Source organism: Macaca nemestrina, chromosome 5, assembly GCF_043159975.1.
Source record: "Macaca nemestrina isolate mMacNem1 chromosome 5, mMacNem.hap1, whole genome shotgun sequence".
Classification (NCBI taxonomy): Eukaryota; Metazoa; Chordata; class Mammalia; order Primates; family Cercopithecidae; genus Macaca; species Macaca nemestrina.
This window is the reverse complement of record NC_092129.1, coordinates 78572772-78593854: the sequence shown is the minus strand read 5'-3', so window position 1 is coordinate 78593854 and position 21083 is coordinate 78572772. Positions and strand designations below refer to the sequence as shown.

At 44.5% G+C, this 21083-nt stretch overlaps 1 protein-coding gene across 4 annotated transcripts in view; it reads left to right on the top strand.

Annotated features, from left to right (window-relative positions):
* Positions 1 to 21083, top strand: part of SOB (sine oculis binding protein homolog) — a 173775-nt gene that overhangs the window by 128310 nt on the left and 24382 nt on the right. For all 4 annotated transcript variants that reach the window (XM_011736392.2, XM_024791916.2, XM_071096663.1 and 1 more), the window contains one exon: positions 18411 to 20369. In XM_011736392.2, coding sequence (XP_011734694.1) covers positions 18411 to 20366 — 1956 coding nt within the window. In that variant the 3' untranslated portion in view covers positions 20367 to 20369. The remainder of the gene's footprint in view (positions 1 to 18410; positions 20370 to 21083) is intronic.

Sequence of the window (21083 nt, the reverse complement as noted above, 5' to 3'; positions counted from 1 at the left end):
TGAAACTGTGGGTTAAAAGAAGATGACTAGTTAGAGACCAGCCTGGGCAACAGAGTGAGACCTTGTCTCTACAAAAAATTTAAAAATTATCCAGGCATGGTGGTACACACCTGGAGTCCCAGCTACTCAAGAGGCTGGGGTTGGAGCATCACTTGAGCCCAGGAGATCAAGGCTGCGGCGAGCTAGGATCACATCACGGCACTCCAGCCTGGGGTGACAGGGTGAGAGTCTGTCTCTGGGGAAAAAAAAAAAAAAAGGAAAGAAAAGAAAAAAAAAGGATGCCTGCTCATTGAGGAAGGGGGGGGGGGGCGAGCTTCAGCCATTGTGGAGTCTCTAATAAATCGGGAGCTTTTCTTTCCTTTTGGAGCTTTTCCTGTGCACTCTTGGGATCTACTTATGCTTTTCAAAGTCTAGTACAGCCAACTCTCCCATAGGGAAGGAGACACTCAGCTTCCTGGGACCACCAGTCACAGCTTTAGGACTTTAGCTTTCCTGGACCAGCCCTGACTGCACCATGCATTGCCTAGATGGTATGCACGGACCCAGGCTTCCTTCTGAGACTGAGAACAGATATTTGCGTTGAGGTATTTTGCATATGCCATTGATAGCACTGAAAAGTAAAACAGTAGAACAATATACTAATATCTGGGAAGATTTTCTTGGGACTTTCAGTGCATCTAACTTCCTTTCTGGTCACAGGGGTAGGCAGCTGGGGACTCTTCTATTACTGGGGTAGCTCCCTTGTAATTTTCCACTTTGAATCCTACATCTTTTTGTATTAAGTTAAATGGTGTTTTGCTCTTTAAAATAACCTTGTAATATGGCTGGTCTGCACTGCTCGCTTTGTCTTAAAAGGGAATAAAATTCTTAAATTGAAACCAAATCAGAGAGGGTTCTATGGCGCTCTCTGCGAGAGGCCGAGCGCGGATTCCGGTCTGATGATTACTTTGACTGCGGAAACAGTGGGGGCTGTAATCTCCGAAGCAGCGGACACTCGCAGCGACGGTTCCCCCAGTCCTTTGATTTAGACAGCCCTTGGCTGTCTTGCCTGGCCTAGAATCCCTATTCCATTGAAGTCTGGCCTCAGGCTGTCTTCTTGGGCAGTGCCATTTGCATCCAGGCGTGGGGAGGGCCTCTGTGTCCTCAGGGTGCCGTGTGTTTGTGGCCAGAGAGGATGAAGGGGCAGCAGAACCTCGGAGCAGCAGACAGGGGCTCCCGGGAAGTTGCTGGGCTGCTGCTCTGAGCGTCTGCCGGATGATGAAATGGGAGGAGGCAGGGAAGGCTCCAGAGCAGCAGGGTTCACCCATGCGCCTGAAGTCCTAACGGCGTGCAGGTATGGTATAAAACAGGTGATCTCTTAATGAGGTTTTGATGTGTGCTCTGGCTTTTGAATTTTATGCTGGAGTGTCACCGCAGTGTGGGGTAATCTCCAAGGAAACCCTCACATACCTTCGACATCCATTTTCTAACCCTGCTTCTGAAGAGGGCAGCGTGCCCCAGTGATCTTAAGGGGCATTATAAAACTCTCAAGATAAGATTAATTTGGATTCTTGCTAATTTGAAAAGTCAGTGTAGTCATGAGGAATGTGTGAGTGTGCGGAAAAAAAAAATAGAACAAGCCACTTTCTAAAAGGCAGGGTAATTATTGTGCAGGGTTGGGTTGAACAGAGGGTTTGTGTCGCGTTTACTGTTGGTGATCATCAAAGATGTCTTAAGCTAAGAACACAGTTGTCTATCTCAGTGTGACTCCCGTTTACTGCGTATCAAGCTGCAGGAAGTCCAGCTGATGTAAATAGATTAATATTTAAAAAGTAATACAGAAGAATGAGGTTTCAAACATGTAATGTTTAATTATTGAAAACCCGTAATGGAATTCCAATCCAAACTCATCTCTCACATCTCACTAGTGTTCAGCAAAGAAGCTCAATTAGCTGGGGAGCCTGCCCACCCCACAGCTTGATTTGACCATCCCAGGGCCAAGCCCATGCTCTCTGTTAAGTGCCTGGCAACACAGATATGGGCAGCTTGGGTTTTTGCATGCGTCCTTTTTTTTTTTTTTTGAGACGCAGTCTGTCTCTGTCGCACAGGCTGGAGTGCAGTGGCTCAATCTCGGCTCACTGCAACATCTACCTCCTGGGTTCAAGCAGTTCTCCTGCCTCAGCCTTCTAAGTAGCTGGGACTACAGGTGCCTGCCACCATGCCCAGCTAATTTTTTGTATTTATAGTAGAAATGGGGTTTCACCATGTTGGCCAGGCTGGTCTTGAACTCCTGACCTCAGGTGATGTGCCTGCCTTGGCCTCCTAAAATGCTGGGATTACAAGTGTGAGCCACCATGCTCGGCCCTTATGCCTTCTTATTAGATAATTGTTGCAGCCCTTTTTAGTAGAATTAATGGGTAAATGACTGTACAGTATGAACAGGACAATAGAGGAGAATTTGAGTAACTTCTAACTGGTACAACTCGGGAGAGTTAGGTGACCTTCCAGAAATCACAGTATTAAGGGCATTCATAGTTCCTTTGGGTTTATTAGGCCGTGAAGTATGTATCTGGTTAGAAGAGTTTACTTAGTCTAGGGGTAGCTGATCACCCATTCTCCTCTGGAGACCATAGTTCTTTGGCCCTTTAGGACATATGTGTCACTCACTCTGGATAAGGCTGAATTTGCACAGAGGCCTGTGGCAGAGAATGGCCAAAGGAAGAGATAAAATGATCAACATGACTGGAGTAAACCCTCATCCATAGACCAATGGGATTTAGTTCAAAATCAGTGTGCCAGCAAGGCTGAAGTAGTTTTCTTGATTTTATGTTTTTATTTAGCATGACAGTTAAGGACAGCCCTTTGTGTATAAATACAAAAATAGCGATATGCCATTTGTTGTTGTTTGGTTTAAGTGCATGTGAAGAGGCTGCTCAGTTGTGGCTCCTTTCTCATGTAATGCTGAGGAATTCATCTGTCATGCAGAAAATGCAGCTGTGTGACCTAACATGCTCTTGAGGGGAGCCTCAGGGTTTGGAAGGTCACACCATAGGTACTGGTATTCATGATATCCTGTTGGGCTTGTGGGCTGCGTGGGGGTAACTAGAACTGAGAGGACAGAAATTGAGTTTGTAGTGACTGCTGAAGCTGAAACCACAAGATGAAATGTAATAGGGTCTAGGCCTCGGTGAGCACAGGAAGCTGATTAGAGGTGAGTCGGTGGGGGAGCACTGAGGCCGAGAAAAGTGCCACAAGGGGACAAGTAACCTTGATTTCTGGACAGAGCCTGTTAGCATGCAGAGGGGCCCATGTGTAGGAATCACCTTCACCTTCTCCTGCAGTTCAGTTACAACTGGTAGTTGCATCCTGAACCCTTATCATGTGCAGGACGGGGTTCTGGGGTATAAAGGTGCCAGAAGATCCAGGCCCAGTACCACAAAATAAAGCTTTAATGAAAGAAAACGTGATAAGGCTCAGGTTTCCTGGCCCCATCTTAGGCATCCAAGTGATTAAGGTAGCATTTTTCAAAGTGTTTTCCTATAGGAGCCTACTTTAAAAGTAAGAGTTCTGTTTTTGAAAAGCTGGGGAAACTCTGGATGAATTAAGTTAAGCATGTTTCTTTTCTGCAGGTCTCCTCAAAGGCTTAGGCATGGCAGCATGCACTGAGAAGCTCCAAAGAAGAGCATAGAATATGCAACATTTCCCAAGCTTATTGGGCCATGGGATCCTTTTTGAGGGGCAGAGCATTCATTGGTGGAGCTAGTGCTTCTCAGCATACACTTGAGGAAATAGAGTTGGGGCATACTGGTCAGTGGTAGGGTCAGTGGCGGGGGGGCAGTTGGAATGGGTTTAGGAATAGATAAGAACCTGAGAGAGTATTCATGTTTCCTTTCTATGGAGACCCTCAGAAATAGTAGTGCAGGTGTATGCAGGCTTCTATAAGAGGCTGTCCTGGTGTAAACTTTATGCTTTTGCACCTGCAGAAGGCAAGGCCTCCCAACCCTTGGATTTGAGTTGGTCCACCCAGACGGAGGCTGTCCTGGGTACCCCACACCCATAGCAAGATACAGGGTCATTAACCACCAGGAGGGAGGATTACGGGATTAGTTAAGGACCTTGAAGTCACTGCCTCTTCCTAGATTTTCCTCATTTTTTTAGCAGAGAGTAATACCTGGAAGGTTATGGTAAGGATTAAATCTGAGAGTCTGTCAAGCTGGGTGAGACTTTTGGTCTTCCTAAAGTTATGGAAGCTTGCCATAAAGAAGCCCAGGAAAATCAGGAAGATGGGAATAACCATTGCCACTCATCCTTGTGGTGCCTGGGCAATTGCTCTGGCAATGAATGGTCCCGCAGTGCTAATAACTGGGCCACTGGACTGCCTTACTGCTCCCAAGGAGCAGGCATCCTTGCTTCCTGATTTAGCATGTGGCCGTTAAAGATTTGCCATTCCCTGTAGCTTGACTTCTACTCCAACCACTTCCAGCTCCCTTCTCCCCACTCTCTAACTTGTGACCCATGCTTCCCTGGAGTTTCTGCACATTGCCTTTCTCCTCTGTGGTCCTCTGGCTTCATTCCCATGACCACTCTCTCCACCACTATTTAGTCTCTTGGCATTATATTGATTCCAGACTTCCCAAATGAGAACATCTAATTGGTTCATTGAGTTACTCTGTCCCTTTTAGGCAGAACCCACACCAACATCTTGAGGTGTCTTTGGGTCCAGGCAGCTACAGCCAATGAGACAGCAGGGCCATGACCACAGCAGGCACCAGCATCTCATGGGCTCTGTTCTGATACAGAAGTAGTTAGCACACAGTTCTTTTTGTCCTCCTCTTTCTTCCCTCTCCTGTCCCTGCCCACTTTTGGAACATGCCAGTCTGTATCAAAGGCATGCCTATAGCAGGAAATACCCAGTAACACCTTTTATTTCACTCTTAGATACTAAGCACTGAAAGAAAGGCCTGCCCTCACATATTTAGAGCATCTGCCATATTTCTTTTTTCTGTGACTCACCAGATCCAGGGCATGTTATGCAGGCTGTTTGAATTAGGCAACTCTGTTATGCTCATTTCCCCTCTTACCCAGGAGCCAAGAGTCCAGTTGTACGAAGGGTAAGATGGCAGTACAGTCTTTTTCTGCATCTCATTTCCTCCTTCAGAGTAGGCCAAAGAATGATGTCATTAGTCATACAGAGGTTAGGAAATGGGGATTTCTACCCAAATACTGACAACTGATACGTAATTGTTGCTAGTCTTAATTTACTTAGCTGTAAAATAAGCTGCTTGTCTGGTGGCTGCTTGTCTCTTTACAGATTTGTGGTGAGTGATAATATGATAGTACTATTGAGCCACTTGAATTTATTGGAAGAAAGGAGCTATATAAATAACAGGTGTGTTTAAATATATATGAATACATATCTGTGTCCCGGATTGTCTTGGTTCACACCATTTAACAGTTCAGGCATTTGGCCTGGATGAGGAGATTCAGTTGGGCTAACCCAGGATTTGCTGATGAGGATGGAGTTGTAAGAGGGATCCTTAGTGGAGAATCCAGCATTTGTGGAGCATTGGTTTTCAACCAGGTAGTTAGCACAGCAGGATGGCTAAATTCACAGAACAAAGACAGAAGAGAACTAGGCAAACCGACAGTCCACAAACAGGAAATAAGCCTTTCAGAGACAAAGGAACCATTGTGGAGATCCAAAGAAATCAGAAGCAGTCCAGCACATCCCTCCCACGTATCTAGGAAATTGTCACTAAGCAGTCACTCTCACACAGTTTTTAATTAACTAAAAAAGACGATAGGCAACCCAAATTATTCCTTCTCCCCAAGTTCATGAGCCCAACACACGGGGCCTTTTGAATTTGCAGCATTATATACCAGATGCCATAAATGTCACATTTGTGTGTGATGGAGCATAAGGGATTCCATTGGTAACTCTGGCCCGGGTGACTGGTGCTGGCCTGAAGCTGAGCCTAGGGCTAAAACATCCATAGTGAGCTTTAAGACCACAGCCTGGCCCGAAAACCTCCTCATTATTGCAATTATATTGCTGTCAAACACTCCACAAACCATTAGAAGCATAGTAAAGAATTCGGGGGTCAAGTGTTTTGTTGGTTTGGGTTTCTGGGTTTTATTTTTGCAGTGTGCTTTTTACTTTGAAGTACACATTGGAGGAAAATTTGTAGTAGGGTATTTTTCTCCTCTTTTTTAAAAATAACAGATTAACAGAATAAAGGGTAAGAGTAGAGTATAGGTAAAACAGTTGGCCCTGTTTTTCTAAATAGGAAAATGTGTTACCTTACATTTGTAATAATACATAAAAACATCTGTATTTATGCGGCACTTTTTATTTTTTAGAATGCTTCCATTTGCACTATTTGTTTTGATCTTCCCAGCAGCTCTTGAAGGTAGGCGGGGTGCCAGAGGGCACAGGGGCAGGACCCAAAGTTGCAGAGTGGGCAGCATGTGGATCTTCTGAGCCAAATGGAGTCAAAACCTGAGGCACTGATTGAAAATTGGGGAGAATGTATTTACAGATTTAAGAGTCTAATCAAGAAAACTTTCAAATGCTAGATGGCGAGCAGAGGCAGCAACTATCCCAATAAACTTGAAAACTGGACATGATGAAGGCAGCTGGGATGATACAAGGAGAGATGGGATTGTGGAGAAGAGCCAGTTCTTCTCAAGAGTAAACAAAGACATTAGCAGGAACAAACAATTGACTTCCAGAGTCTCTCTGCCAATGCAGAGAATGGGAAGGACCAAGTTTCCCTGGCTTGTGGGCACAAAAAGGTGAAAACAGTCTCAGAGATCCCACTGAGACTTGGCAGTGTCTTGTGCCTAGACTAGAGCTAATACAGAGAACTAAAATATAAAGTGACACACCCCACAGATATATCTAATAGGTAGGTAAAATGCTTGAAAATATATCCTTGTATAGCAGTTGACACTCTTGAGGGGGAAATGCAAGACAGGAATTTTAGGAAAATAAAAGGAAGCATCAAAAGAATAATTTGGGGATATTTAGTACAAAATATGGAGCAGACATTTAAAATTTACATTAATGAGCAAAGAAGCAGAATATGGGATAATTTATCTTGATATATACTAAAAATATTATTCTCTTCAAAACAGAGCAGTTAATAATCCCCCCCATGCCTTGTGGAGAGTTCTGAGAAGGTGGAGGAGCAGTGAAGGGAATACTGCTTTGACCACCATCTGATTAATCTAGGGTAGAGCTACTTGGAATGTGGCTGGAGTGGGGAAGTGGCACTATCTTGGAATATGTGATAGCAGAGGGGAAGAATGCTGGATATGATCAGCCACATTCCCTGGAGTTTAGAAAACCAGAGTGTTTTTGAAATGCCAAGGAAAAGTGGATTTGGTCCCACAATCAGAGCCTCAGTCTAGTTTGGGGAGTTATTTGGGGCTTTGTGTAAAGTTCTGAAAATGAAGTTATATCAGGAAGGCTGGGCTGCAAAAGGAGCTGAACCCTTGGGGGAATGCCCAAGTTAATAAAAAGGAGCTAGTAACACTATGTTCATAGAAGGAAAAAGAAGTAGAAGTGGATAGATCAGTGTTTGGAGCAAGTCGTGTGATATTTAACAAAAGAGGATGAGAAGGCAGGGGTCGGCAAATTTTATTTGGTTTCCGTTGTCTCCATAAAGAGAATGTTCTCTACACTGCAAAGAGCAGGGAATACCATAAAGAAGGGCACCAATCCCAAGTCAGGGTGAGAGAGAGAGATAGGCAGAGAACACCTGCTATGCTAAGCAAATTAGATCTTCCAGCTCACAAAAGGAAATTGGTAGATGATTTCATATCTACATTTGGTTAATCTTTTGCTCTGTAAAAAATATAGAAACAGACAAATGTTGACCAAAGTTTTAAAATTGGGAAAGGGTTTCTGATTTCTGAAGCTCTAGATGAGTAGTTTGATGGCTTACCCTCAAAAGACCTTGAATATATTATTAAAGAAATAGTTGATGAGCACTTAGAAGAAAAAGATTTCGGCTGACCAGAAACTCAGAGTGAAGTAGGCAGCATAGTAGAGTGAAAAGAGGATGGGTTCAAAGTTCTGGATCTGAATCCTGGCTCCACTATTTGTAGGCTGAGACAGTTTAGGGAAACCACATCAACTCTGAATCTTTGCTTTCTCATTTTTAAGTAAAATGGGGAAAACAGTAGCTCCTTTACAAGTTTGTTGCCAGAATTAAGAGAGATAAGTGAAAGGCTCAAGCTTGGAATATAACGAATAGTCAATAAATGTTTGTTTTTAAAAAGCAATGACCTTGGGTAAGCATATGCACAGAGTAAAGAATAAAAAATATATATATAAAGAGCAAAGACCTAACAGTGGGACATGACTGCTGAAAAGCGCATGCATTCTTGGGTGGCATTAGCAGAGGTATAGTGTTTTACATGAGGGAGGGAGCATTCCACTGGACTCTATGCTAGTCAGGCTACTGCATTCCATTCTGGGCTCCACCCTTTAAGAGGGGCATTAACAAGGTGAAGTATATTCCTGGGTCAGTGGCAGCTGGTCTCACTATCATGTCCCTAGGAGGACAGATAGCATAGAAGGGCCCTGGGAACTTGTGCCCGGGGAACTGGGTGCTGGAACTGGGGATGTTTAAAAGTAACAATCTGGAGCAAATATGATGACTCCTTTTAATTTTTTCAAAGACTGAGATTTGGAAGAGGAGTTGATCTGTGTTGGGAGACCCTGGTAAACAGTAGGTAGAAGTGACAGGGAGGTGGAGTGGTTAAACTTTCTAATAATCAATGCTGCTTGACAACAAAAAAGACTGCCTCAATTATATTGCATAGAGACCTGCAGTTATGTTGCAATCCTCTTTAGCAAGCCACCAGGAAAATTGGTGCAAAGGAGAAAGATCGCTGTGGTATGAATCACTCTTTTGGCTGTGTAGATGGGTATGAATGTTTGTCTCTGTCACAGGAAGTATGGATGCCACCTGGAAGATGACCTATGTGTAGAAGGAAACCCAAGCTTGCTGTGGGAGATAGGTTGGGTTTGACCTGTGAAGTTCCTCAGAGTTCTAAATGTCAGTGATTCTGGAATTTCAAAACAGAAAGTTATTATCAAATATTAGTCACCTATCTTAATCCTGTAATTTGTAGTAAAATGCAAAAAACCTTTGAGATAGTAGAGCAGTATGAGTTTTGAAGCCAGACAGATTTAACTTAGAATCTGGATCTGCCATTTCTTATCTGCATAGGTAATCTTGAGCAAGTTATTTAACCTGTCTAACCCCCAGTTATCTATACGGTAAGGTATTTGTGGAGATTCAGTGAGGCAATTCATATAGCATTCTCAGCATGGGTACTAGAGCTTAAATAATGCTACCTATTGTTACTAGTGTATAATTTATTAGTATTACATCAAATTGGGGCTTGCAGTAGTCACAATAATAAAAGCCATGACTTTCATTAGAGTGTCCTGGAGATATTTGAGGACTGGGCAGAAATGGACACCAGGATCTGAGTTGGGCAACCTAGAGTGCCCACAGGTAGGTTCAGGCTATGGCCCAGGGTGCAGAAAATGTGCAAGAGACTGTCAGAAGAGAACTGAATGAAGCAATGCAAGTAAAGCCCATAGCCAGGTGCCTGGCAGAGCCCAAGCAATCAGTATGTAGTTGGTGAGTGGATGAGATGTCACTGGGAGCAGCTGTGGACTTTTGAAAAGCAGCCAGAGAGTGGGCTAAGGTAGTGGACACAATGAGGGATTATCAGAGGTGCCATTAGTTCTGCCCAGCAGTGCCCTTGACCTGGGCCACCTGCACACAACGTAAGCTTGACCCTGTGGTGTTTCAGGGGTACCACCCATCACCGGGGCGAGATACAGCCCAGGGAATGAGGAGGCTGGAAGGCAGAGTCAAAGTCCCTGGGTGGAGGTCAGGGGGACTGCTTCAGATACCACTGATAGTAACAGCAGTCCTTCAAAAAGTCCTCTTACTGATGTCTGATTAGTTGTGTTGTGGAACTATAACCACATATTTTAGAATATGATTTTTGCCATTTTCTGAAAAGGTTTGCAGGAAGGAAGAAATGAGGTGTGTGACCACAGACAGAAGCTGGGCAACTAGCACACTTCACTTTTTAACACATTAGTTTGATGGGTTTCTCTTATATACAAGTACAACCCAAAGTCCTTCCCTGCAACTTTTCTTAAACTTTTGTAGTCACAAATAATGAAACTTCAAATATTCAAATATTCATTAGAAAACAGGAAGAAAAACAATAAATGACACAAAAGAGAGCCAAATATATACTTGAAAAACAAAAAGTTACAGTAAACAAGGTAAAGACACATCTGAAAAAAGATTCAGATAATACATTTTAAAAAAAGAGGAGTCACAGTATTGGGTTAGAAGAACAAAGGGAAATTTGACATTGAGACAGTAGATATTAAGGATAATTTTTTGCTAAAAACTGTTAGTTGCATTTTAACCTTTAGAACAAATCTGTTGATAGAGGAGAGTGTGTGCTAATTTTTCCACTGATTGTTAATAGACAGATTTTGAACTCCACAAGGGCAGGTGTACTAAGTCTCTCCTGCCCTGTTCCACAGTCCCTTGTCTCCTGGAGTGCAGTGCAGTATTTATTTCAGAATGAATGAAAGTGTTACAAATAGAAGATCAGTTTTCTTTTAAGCTTCAGTTTGAAGCAGAGATGCTTGAATGAAAACAAAACAAAAACTTGCGCCTCCAGTTTCTTGGGGCAGATTCTACCTCATATGAGGGCAGGAGCTGCATTTTGCTCATGTCCGAGGTTCCTAGCACAGTACCTCACCCATGATAAATGATGTTCTGAATAAATGTTCACTTTTCAGTGAGTAAAGTGGATTATGTGATGGCAAATTTTTCAGGGCAGAGAGTAGTTATAATACCTGGAGCTGATAAAATGGGCATGGGACGGCCTGGCAATGGGAGATGGGCTAGGACGTTGCTTCCTTCTTAGGAGGCACATTTTCCATGTCTGTAGTCCCCTCCCAGTTTCCTTTCTTTCTCACATGTTTCCTGGGCAGGATCATCACTGTGGATGATCTCCTTTTCCAGCTGAGCACCTGAGGCTCAGAGGGATTAAATGCCTGGCTCCACCAGGAGCTGGAGGTTGGAGGAGAGGACAAGATGATCACCGAGGTTCCTTTCAGGGCTTAATTTCACTGCTTTGAGATTTCTTAGGTGATTTCTGTGCCCTCTCAGGACCAAATAACTGGAAAACAAAGAGGCAGGCATTTGGTACCAGGCAGATCAGGTTTTTTGATGTATGATTGAATTTTTTAGTTTCCATCTAGATGACTTGTATTGTGAAGGTGTAAGTTGCATTCATCCAGCTTAAATGAAGCAGAGAATTTTATCATGGTATATTAATACTCTTAAGCAACCTAAAACATCAGTGCAAAGAGAAAAATCATCTTCTGAATCATGTGTGTGGCTGTCAGGGTGGGCCTGCAGTCACTGAATACAGACCAGGATTCCATCTCTTGCACTGGCTGTAGAATCAGAGACTTGGGTCCGTAATAAGCCACTTGGTAAAGCTCATTGAGATCCTGAAAACCAAGCCCATCTCTGCTAGAGCTCATGGCACATGAAAAAGAGAAGGAAGGATCTGCTCCTGTGACCTGGGTCAAGATTTCTAGAACCCAGCTTAAAATTTATAAGATAAGTAGAACCTGAGTCATGGTATAAAGTTCCTACAGGTCTGTTTTCTTTTCTTTTCTTTTCTTTTTTTTTGAGACGGAGTCTTGCTGTGTCGCCCAGGCTGGAGTGCAGTGGCCGGATCTCAGCTCACTGCAAGCTCCGCCTCCCGGGTTTACGCCATTCTCCTGCCTCAGCCTCCCCAGTAGCTGGGACTACAGGTGCCCGCCACCACGCCCGGCTAGTTTTTTTGTTTGTTTGTTTGTTTTGCATTTTTTAGTAGAGACGGGGTTTCGCCGTGTTAGCCAGGATGGTCTCGATCTCCTGACCTCGTGATCCGCCCATCTCAGCCTCCCAAAGTGCTGGGATTACAGGTATGAGCCACCGTGTCTGTTTTATAATGAGCCCAGGTCTGTTTTCTAATGAGATTTTTCACTTCTAACAAAGATGTGCTTTAGCCTCTCCTTGAGCTCCAAATCTTATTTAAGAGAGAGAGGGCTAGAGCAAGCTAGAGAACGAGAATGAATAAAATACAAAGCAAAAGAAACAAACAAACAAAAAATAAACCCAAATAAAAAGAACTATGTAGCAAACACCAGCATGTTGGAATCTAAACCTGCAAAAAGTTTCTTATTTTGAAAATGAACTTCTTCGTGCATTTGTTTTTATTGTATAAGAGCCCTTGCTGTTTCTACTTTAAATTCCTCTCTCAATTCCGTATGGCTTTGCATGTCTATGACTAGGTCATCTTTTTTCTTCCTTCACTCAAATCCAGCTCTGCAAGAAAAACTTGGAATGGTGAGCTTAGTGTTGGTGTGCCCTTCCCCACTTTGTGAGGGCACTTCCCTCAAGTGAATATTCTGCCATGGCAGAGTGGGGTCATCCAATCTTAAAAGGCACCTGATATTGTGGCTTCTGGCCTTTCCTTTGGAAGATAGTTCTGCCATGTAATGAGTCAAGCAGATCGTCCATCAGCTCTGTTTTTTAATAAAATATGCATAGCACAGTTTATGGCTTCCACTATTCAAACAGCAGTTGAGCCGAAGAGGAATGATTCATTTTAATGGTTCTAACGCTCATTTCCAAGCAGCCATGTCGCTTTATCAAGCTTTTGCCTGAATTAGAAAATGACTGGCCTTGGAAAAAGAAGAGGACTCAGCAGGAGTTGAATAGAGGCTTTTCAGGATGGTGGGCAGCTGGGATGCACATAGAATTGTGGGCTGGTTCCTTGTCCCTGCAGACAGCTCCTCTGTTAGCCCTGGGACAGAGCCTCCTAGGGAGCAAGGTAGGGGCTGGTATCTGTGAGGTGTAGCATGAGTTTGCCCAGAGAGAAACGTGCCGTTTTATCTCACAGGCTCATAGGAAAGCAGTGGATGAAAATCTCCCTTTTCCTCTTCATGCAGCCATAGAAGCATCCTTCCCATAAAACACATGTAAAACATGTGAGACAGGCTGAGGATTGAAAATATATACTCTGTAACAAGCTTAGTGATATGCCTAGCAAACAATCATTAGCTCTATTTTACAGATAAAGAAACTGAGGCTGAGATTTTCATAAGGTTGCACTGCTAATAAGGAATGAAGCCCAGATTCATGCCAACATCTTTTGATTCTAAATCCCATGTGATTTCCATAGCCTCTTTTGCCACTCAGGGACACTGAACTAGGGCCCTGCTGGTGGCAGTGCCTAGACCCAAAGGAACAGTTGATGCTGGAACAACGGCACTCCAGGGTAGGGCTGGGCGCAAGTGCTCAGGTGGGTCAGTCTGAGGCCCTCAGCTCATGCTGTGAGGTGACTGTCTATAGGCAGAGCAGACCCCAAAGCCTTCAAAACACTGAGCACTCCTGCCCACGTGCTTCCATCCTCTTTTTTTTTTTTTTTTTTTTTTCTGAGACGGAGTCTCGCTCTGTCGCCCAGGCTGGAGTGCAGTGGTGCGATCTCGGCTCACTGCAAGCTCCGCCTCCCAAGTTTAGGCTATTCTCCTGCCTCAGCCTCCCGAGCAGCTGGGACTACAGGCGCCCGCCACCACACCCGGCTAATTTTTTGTATTTTTAGTAGAGACGGGGTTTCACCATGTTAGCCAGGATGGTCTTGATCTTCTGACCTCATGATCTGCCTACCTCGGCCTCCCAAAGTGCTGGGATTACAGGTGTGAGCTACCGCGCCCGGCCTCCATCCTCCTTTGCTTCACTTGAATGAGCTCATGATTTTTGAGCTGGCCTAGACTACAAGATCAGTGCCACAGTCAACATGCCAAGGCCCAGAGAACCTCCCTCTTATGATAAGCTACAGTTTTGCTTAAGGAACTATAACTTCTGGGCTGTTACGTAGGAGATATATTAGTAGACAGTCAGATGAAGTGGAAAGCACATGAAGATTTTTTTGTTTTATTTTTCAGATTGTTGATGGCATCCACAGAGGTGCTAATATCTTTTTTTCTTTTCTTTTTCTTTTTTTTTTTTTTTACTGTTCCGTTGCTACAAACATCTTTGCCCAGTTAAAGATTTCAGCAAAAGGGTTTCTTAATTAAATATTGCCTGATGCCAGATTACCACTCAGAAGGCAGTGGTGGATTCCATTAAAGGCTGAACTTTACTCCCACAGCTAACAGCTGATTAATGTGTTAATTACGAACCCTGTCCCCCTCCCCCAGTTGCCTGAGTTTTCTCTTAAGCCCAGAAGAAGCTGTATATTGTGCCCATGTGGGTAACCTTATGGCCTACTTTGGCCTTGACTTTGACGTTTATATAAAAATAAAGGCTCAGTTGCCAACATGAATAGCTTTCTCTCTTTCCGGGGAAATACAAGATGGAAAGAGTTGTAAGAACCACAAGTCCACAAGTCCTGCCTTTCGGCTTTCTTATATCAGGAGCAAGTGATATATCTGCTGAGGCAGTGTCTTTGGAGCAGTTGAGCGGTGTAGGTTGCCACACATTTATTTCACAGGAAAGGAGTGAATCCATCAGGCCACTGAGCTTAAAAGTACTACCCTGGCAGTCAGCCACCCAAATATAAATACTCTAAATGGACTAAAGGAAATGTTCATTCTGTTGTTTAGAATTGGATGCATCCCAGGAAGGTAAATTTAATCTTTTTGAGGACTGCTGTTATAGGGTTGAATGGAATACGCATTTGTTTATCTCCTTTGTGATCTTTTTGTCTTCCTGGTGATACATTATGTATTTGTGATACGAAGCATTTCAGCTGCCTCGCTCAATGGCATTGCATTTGCTGATTGTTGGGTCCCCAGATTGGCATCGTTAAACAGCTTCAGCCTCTGTCCAATCTGGGACCTGTTAGTGAGAGAAGTGGAACCAAAGAGGCCAGATTCCAACAGAAACAAAGCCGGGGTGAAATTAGGGGGAAATCATTCCAGAGCTCAGTGCGTAAATCCCTGCACTTCTTAATCTTTATCTTTTAAAATATCTGAAGGAATTTTGGTACTTCTTGGCATAATGAGGAAAAAATGATTCCTCAAAAAGTTAACAAGTGAAATAAAATGTAAAGCTGTCAGTGAAAGAAGGGAAGAATAACCCACCACCCCACAATTCAGAAAACCAGAGTTTGAGACACATGCTGTGTTTCCTGGATATGCAAATGTTGTTTTATTAAAGACAGAGGGATATAGTATATATTTTCATCTAAATACACATCTTATGTAATCAGTTCAGGCTCTTATGATGAAATCTTTAATTACTAGAAGTGTGTCATTAGTTAGATGTAGAATGAATGATAGTACCGTGTTTTATTGCCTCACATGATATAGCCATTTGTGCCATAAATTCATTGACCTCATCTTAAATGATGAGTCCTGTAAGACAGACTTGATTCATTATTTCCTAAGTGACAGTTTTTTCCTCTAATAATTTTTTGCTTCATCAGAAAGATTGCTTTTCTGTATTTTTAGATCAGTATTTTAGATCAGTATTTTAGATCAGTATTCTGAACTGAAATTTAATAAGGCAAGGACACACACACACTCTCTCTCTCTCTTTCTCTCTCTCTCTGTTTCTCTGTCTCTGTCTCTCTCTCTCTCACATTACCCAAAACAAGATAGTCAGGAACTGTCACACTTTGGGATGCTGCCGAAAATCAAGCAGCTAACTGTAGGCCTTTGCTTTAATGGGAAAGTTTGATGAAATAGGATTTTGCTTCTAATGTTGATGTCTGTAATTCTTTTTATGTCAAAATAGATGAGATATGGTGGAGAATTCTCATTTGACAACTGGGATTGATCTATGAGCATTCCTTATTCATCAGTGGATTACTAAAAGTGAAGGAAGGGAAGGGAGAACATATAAATTATATTTAGATTATTATTATTTTTTACTCCATTTGAAAATATTTATTTGGCTTGAGGAAACAGGAATCCTTTGGAGGCAAATAATTCAATCTGGCAATTTAAAAACCAATTAAGGATTTCAGAAAACTCTTCTCCCTTATGGCTAAAAAATAAGATCCAAAAAAATATGCCAGAAAATGGGTATATTATTTTAATTAGTTTAATTCATTGATAATTTTTTTTAGTCAATGATTAAAGAAGCTATTTTTGATCCTTCACTTCAAGCTTGTAAATTTGCACTTCAGGCTTTCTATGGATGCCTAATATTGAAACATAAGCAGGTGGTTTTATTTCATAGTGGAATTTAAGTGCCACATCATTATACATTAATTTTATTTAAATGATCAAGTTTATAAAACAATAACTTACATGCATCATGTTTCTAATACTTGTTTACTTAACCTTTATATGAAAAATTTGAGGGTCTGATGGATTCTGTGGGTCTCTTCTCATCAGAGGCAATTCTGCACTTTTTTGTAAACTGGGCATCTCAATTATGATTAAAAACTTCCCTTAATTCAGGAGTAACATGAAACACTATAGTGAAACACAGGAGTATATTAGCATTGAATTTTTTTTTACCACTTTAATAATTGCAACGGTTTTGATAGCTAAATTGAAAGAATGCCCTTTCTAATTAATCATCAAAGGTAACTCAGCAGTTTCCTCATTCTCAAAAATTTTTTGCAAGAAGTAGTTTGAAAGGGCAATTTGATGAGACTAAACAAAACACGAATGTGTGCCAATAAGTATCTTATTCAGTCTCACACCATCAAGTTTATTACCTGCAAATACCAGTGGAGAAAAAGTGAGAAGGAAAAGAGTGGATTTACACATACAGACCCACATCTGCCACGTGCGTGTTCGCCCATGATCACATACCAGCATGCCACCACTGTTTACAATCAAGGAAAGCTGAGAGTTAAATGAGATGAGTAATCAAATGCCCAGCATATGTTGTTTTTGCATTGTTTATGTGACCAATCATTATTAAAATTTGTCATCTTTTAATTATATCAGTTTAAGATAGTTTTTTTAAAAAAACCAACACGCACCAACAACAGAACAACAGACAGCCTCTTCAACAAAAACAGGGTCTCATTTAGAACAATATTGGAACCAGTGCTTTATTGGGGGAGAGACTCAAATTCAATAGACTCACCATTGCACTGTTTCACAATTCTTTCTTTGCTGCTATATATGGCTTGAGTGCTGAGAAAATGGCCAAAAAAAAAAAAAAAAAAAAAGGAAAAAAAGAAAAAAGATTGTGTGTGTAAAACTCTGTCAAAAAAAAGTAAGGCACTGAAAGAACTATTGAAAATTTTGACATCTGTTTATCTGTTTATAGCTATGGCAAGATTACTCATATTAATTCTTGTTTAAAATGCCATATGAAGGAAAGACATTTGTGCAAACAAGAGTCATATTTGAATTGTAGATCATGTCTTCACCATCTGTGAGAGCTGATGGTGTTGCAAAATTAATGTGTTAATGAAATCACAATAATTTCTCCAAAGTAATGGGTTCTGAAGCTGAGAATGAGTATTTTTTGAACTTTGATGTCTAGTGATTTCCAATTGGGAGAAGCTCTCAGCCTTTAATTAGTTCTGCAGCCCAACTTTAAAATAAATTTGGTGATGTCTTTCTTTTGCCAGGAGTAGATCTGAAGGGGGGAAAAAGCCATAACAACTTTTGGAAAATGTTCTCTGGTGTTTGAAAAGTTGTTAAATAAGACTGCCTGCCAAGAAATGTCACCAAAAATTCTGACTACTGAGAGAGAGTGGGCAAACAGCTCAAAAAATAATTCTAGCTTGCTGCAACATCACAGGTTGGGAATAGCTAAACCTCACACAGACTTCATGATTAATTCCAAGTTTCTCCTTGGAAGCCAGACATAATGATGTTCAGTGCTTTGTGTTATTGGTTAACACAGTACACCCTTTCCAACTGCATTATCAAACATAGTCAACAGTGTAAAGTGACTTCGCATGAGGAGAATTGTAAGGGGTAATATTTCAAGCCCATTGAACTTTCTGGAGAACATTTCCCTCCAAAACTCTTTAGGTTTGCATTTACAATGAGCCTTTCTGACAAGTGAAAATGTGTGGGCAGGTACATTGGACAGGTATATATATTCCCTTTTCTCAGAACCGTCTTTAAGTCATGCTTAAAGCGGACAACACAATTTCTTTAAGAAGAAAGACTAGGAGGTTGTGATAATTGGTATTCTGAAGGGCTCATATTTATAAAGCCAACCCATCATTTTACAAACATTTCAGAATGTTACCTTTTAGAAGGAAACAGTTCTGCCTGTTTGAGAAATGCTGGTAAAGTCTAAAAGAACGTTTATGTGAAACACGAAACGTCATCTACCCAGGTAAATTGCTTGTCTTACCTGTTGTGGTTTTTTATTACTGTGTTGTAGGTATGTGACTGGTGTAAGCACATAAGACACACAAAAGAATACCTGGATTTTGGGGACGGGGAAAGAAGGCTTCAGTTCTGCAGTGCAAAATGTCTCAATCAATACAAAATGGACATTTTCTACAAAGAGACCCAGGCCAATCTTCCAGCTGGGCTGTGCAGCACATTACACCCTCCCATGGAAAATAAAGCAGAAGGCACCGGGGTGCAGCTGCTCACTCCAGACTCTTGGAATATCCCGCTAACAGATGCTCGGAGGAAGGCCCCCTCCCCGGTGGCTACAGCTGGCCAAAGCCAGGGCCCTGGCCCGTCGGCGTCCACCACCGTCTCTCCATCTGACACTGCCAACTGCTCTGTCACTAAAATCCCCACGCCAGTGCCCAAGTCCATCCCCATCAGCGAGACTCCAAATATCCCTCCTGTCTCCGTCCAGCCACCTGCTAGCATCGGGCCTCCCCTTGGCGTCCCACCTCGAAGCCCTCCCATGGTGATGACCAACCGCGGCCCGGTGCCGCTGCCCATCTTCATGGAGCAGCAGATCATGCAGCAGATACGCCCACCCTTCATCCGCGGGCCTCCGCACCACGCCTCCAACCCCAACAGTCCCCTGTCCAACCCGATGCTTCCCGGTATCGGGCCCCCGCCCGGCGGCCCCAGGAACCTGGGCCCCACTTCCAGCCCCATGCACCGGCCCATGCTATCGCCCCACATCCACCCCCCGAGCACCCCCACCATGCCCGGGAACCCCCCAGGCCTGCTGCCCCCGCCGCCCCCGGGCGCCCCGCTGCCGAGTCTTCCCTTCCCGCCGGTGAGCATGATGCCAAATGGTCCGATGCCGGTGCCCCAGATGATGAATTTCGGGCTGCCGTCGCTCGCCCCGCTGGTGCCGCCCCCGACCCTGCTCGTGCCATACCCCGTGATCGTGCCCCTACCGGTGCCCATCCCCATCCCCATCCCTATCCCTCACGTCAACGACTCCAAGCCCCCCAACGGGTTCTCCAGCAACGGGGAGAACTTCATTCCGAGCGCCCCTGGCGACTCCGCGGCGGCGGGCGGCAAGCCAGGCGGACACTCCCTGTCCCCGCGGGACTCCAAGCAGGGCTCGTCCAAGTCCGCGGACTCGCCCCCTGGCTGCTCGGGCCAGGCCCTGAGCCTGGCGCCCACGCCCGCCGAGCACGGCCGGAGCGAGGTGGTGGACCTGACGCGGCGAGCCGGCAGCCCCGCGGGCCCCCAGGGCGCGGGCGGCCAGCTCGGCTTCCCAGGTGTGCTGCAGGGCCCGCAGGACGGCGTCATCGACCTGACCGTGGGCCACCGGGCCCGGCTGCACAACGTGATCCACCGCGCGCTGCACGCGCACGTCAAGGCGGAGCGGGAGCCGGGCGCCACGGAGCGCAGGACCTGCGGCGGCTGCAGGGACGGCCACTGCAGCCCGCCAGCCGCCGGCGACCCAGGCCCGGGCGCCCCGGCGGGCCCCGAGGCGGCTGCGGCCTGCAACGTCATCGTGAACGGCACGCGCGGCGCCGCCGCCGCCGAGGGCGCTAAGAGCGCGGAGCCGCCTCCCGAGCAGCCGCCACCGCCACCACCGCCCGCGCCCCCCAAGAAGCTGCTGTCGCCTGAGGAGCCGGCGGTGAGCGAGCTAGAGTCGGTCAAGGAGAACAACTGTGCTTCCAACTGCCACCTGGACGGGGAGGCGGCCAAAAAGCTGATGGGCGAGGAGGCCCTGGCGGGGGGCGACAAGTCAGACCCGAACCTTAATAACCCCGCGGACGAGGACCATGCCTATGCTCTGCGGATGCTGCCCAAGACCGGCTGCGTGATCCAGCCTGTGCCAAAACCCGCGGAGAAGGCTGCTATGGCGCCGTGCATCATTTCCTCGCCCATGCTCAGCGCCGGGCCCGAGGACCTGGAGCCGCCGCTCAAAAGGAGGTGCCTCCGAATTAGAAATCAGAATAAGTAAAAGGTTTGTATGTCCGCCGGGCGCTCCTCCGCACCAGCCAGTGCACCTCTCCTTACTTCTGACAAGGCAGAGGCGAGAGTTGTAATAATAGTCATGATTTTACCGTGTGTGTTTTATATTGCACCCGGTGTGGTCACGCTATCAACATTCTGAGCCAGCAACTCTGATGCTGAGTTGTTCAGTAGCATCATTCCCATTTTACAGCCGAGGAAACTGAGTCACAGCATGTGAGTGCCAAGCCCCAGGTCACTTACTTGAGGGGAGAGCTCAGTCTCGAACCTGTCGTGAAATACTCTGTCTCTAATTACACGTTTATTATCATGCTCATCTCCGTAAATCACCCTGTTGGAGAAGAGAAGGTTGGGGGGAGGAAGAAGAGATTAAATGGGGACACCTAAATGTGTGATCATGAGGTTGCAGGGCAGTAGTGAAATGTCCAGTGAATCCATGAGCTGGGCCACCTCCTAAATAGAGTTGGTTGCCTCAGTGGCAGAATGTCACCAGCTTTTCTTGATAAGGACGGAATTCCATTTGTAAAGTGAGAATGAAACCTAACTCTTACATGCATATGTCAACTGAACCCAGGCTACTAAGTCCTATTTGCCTGGCAGGGTATCTTTCCTGTTCATGGGGTCTCCTTCCTGCAGTTTGGCACCAAGCAGCATCCTCCAGGGTAGGCCTCAAGCATCACTGACCAGCTTTGCTCTCTCCCCGTTT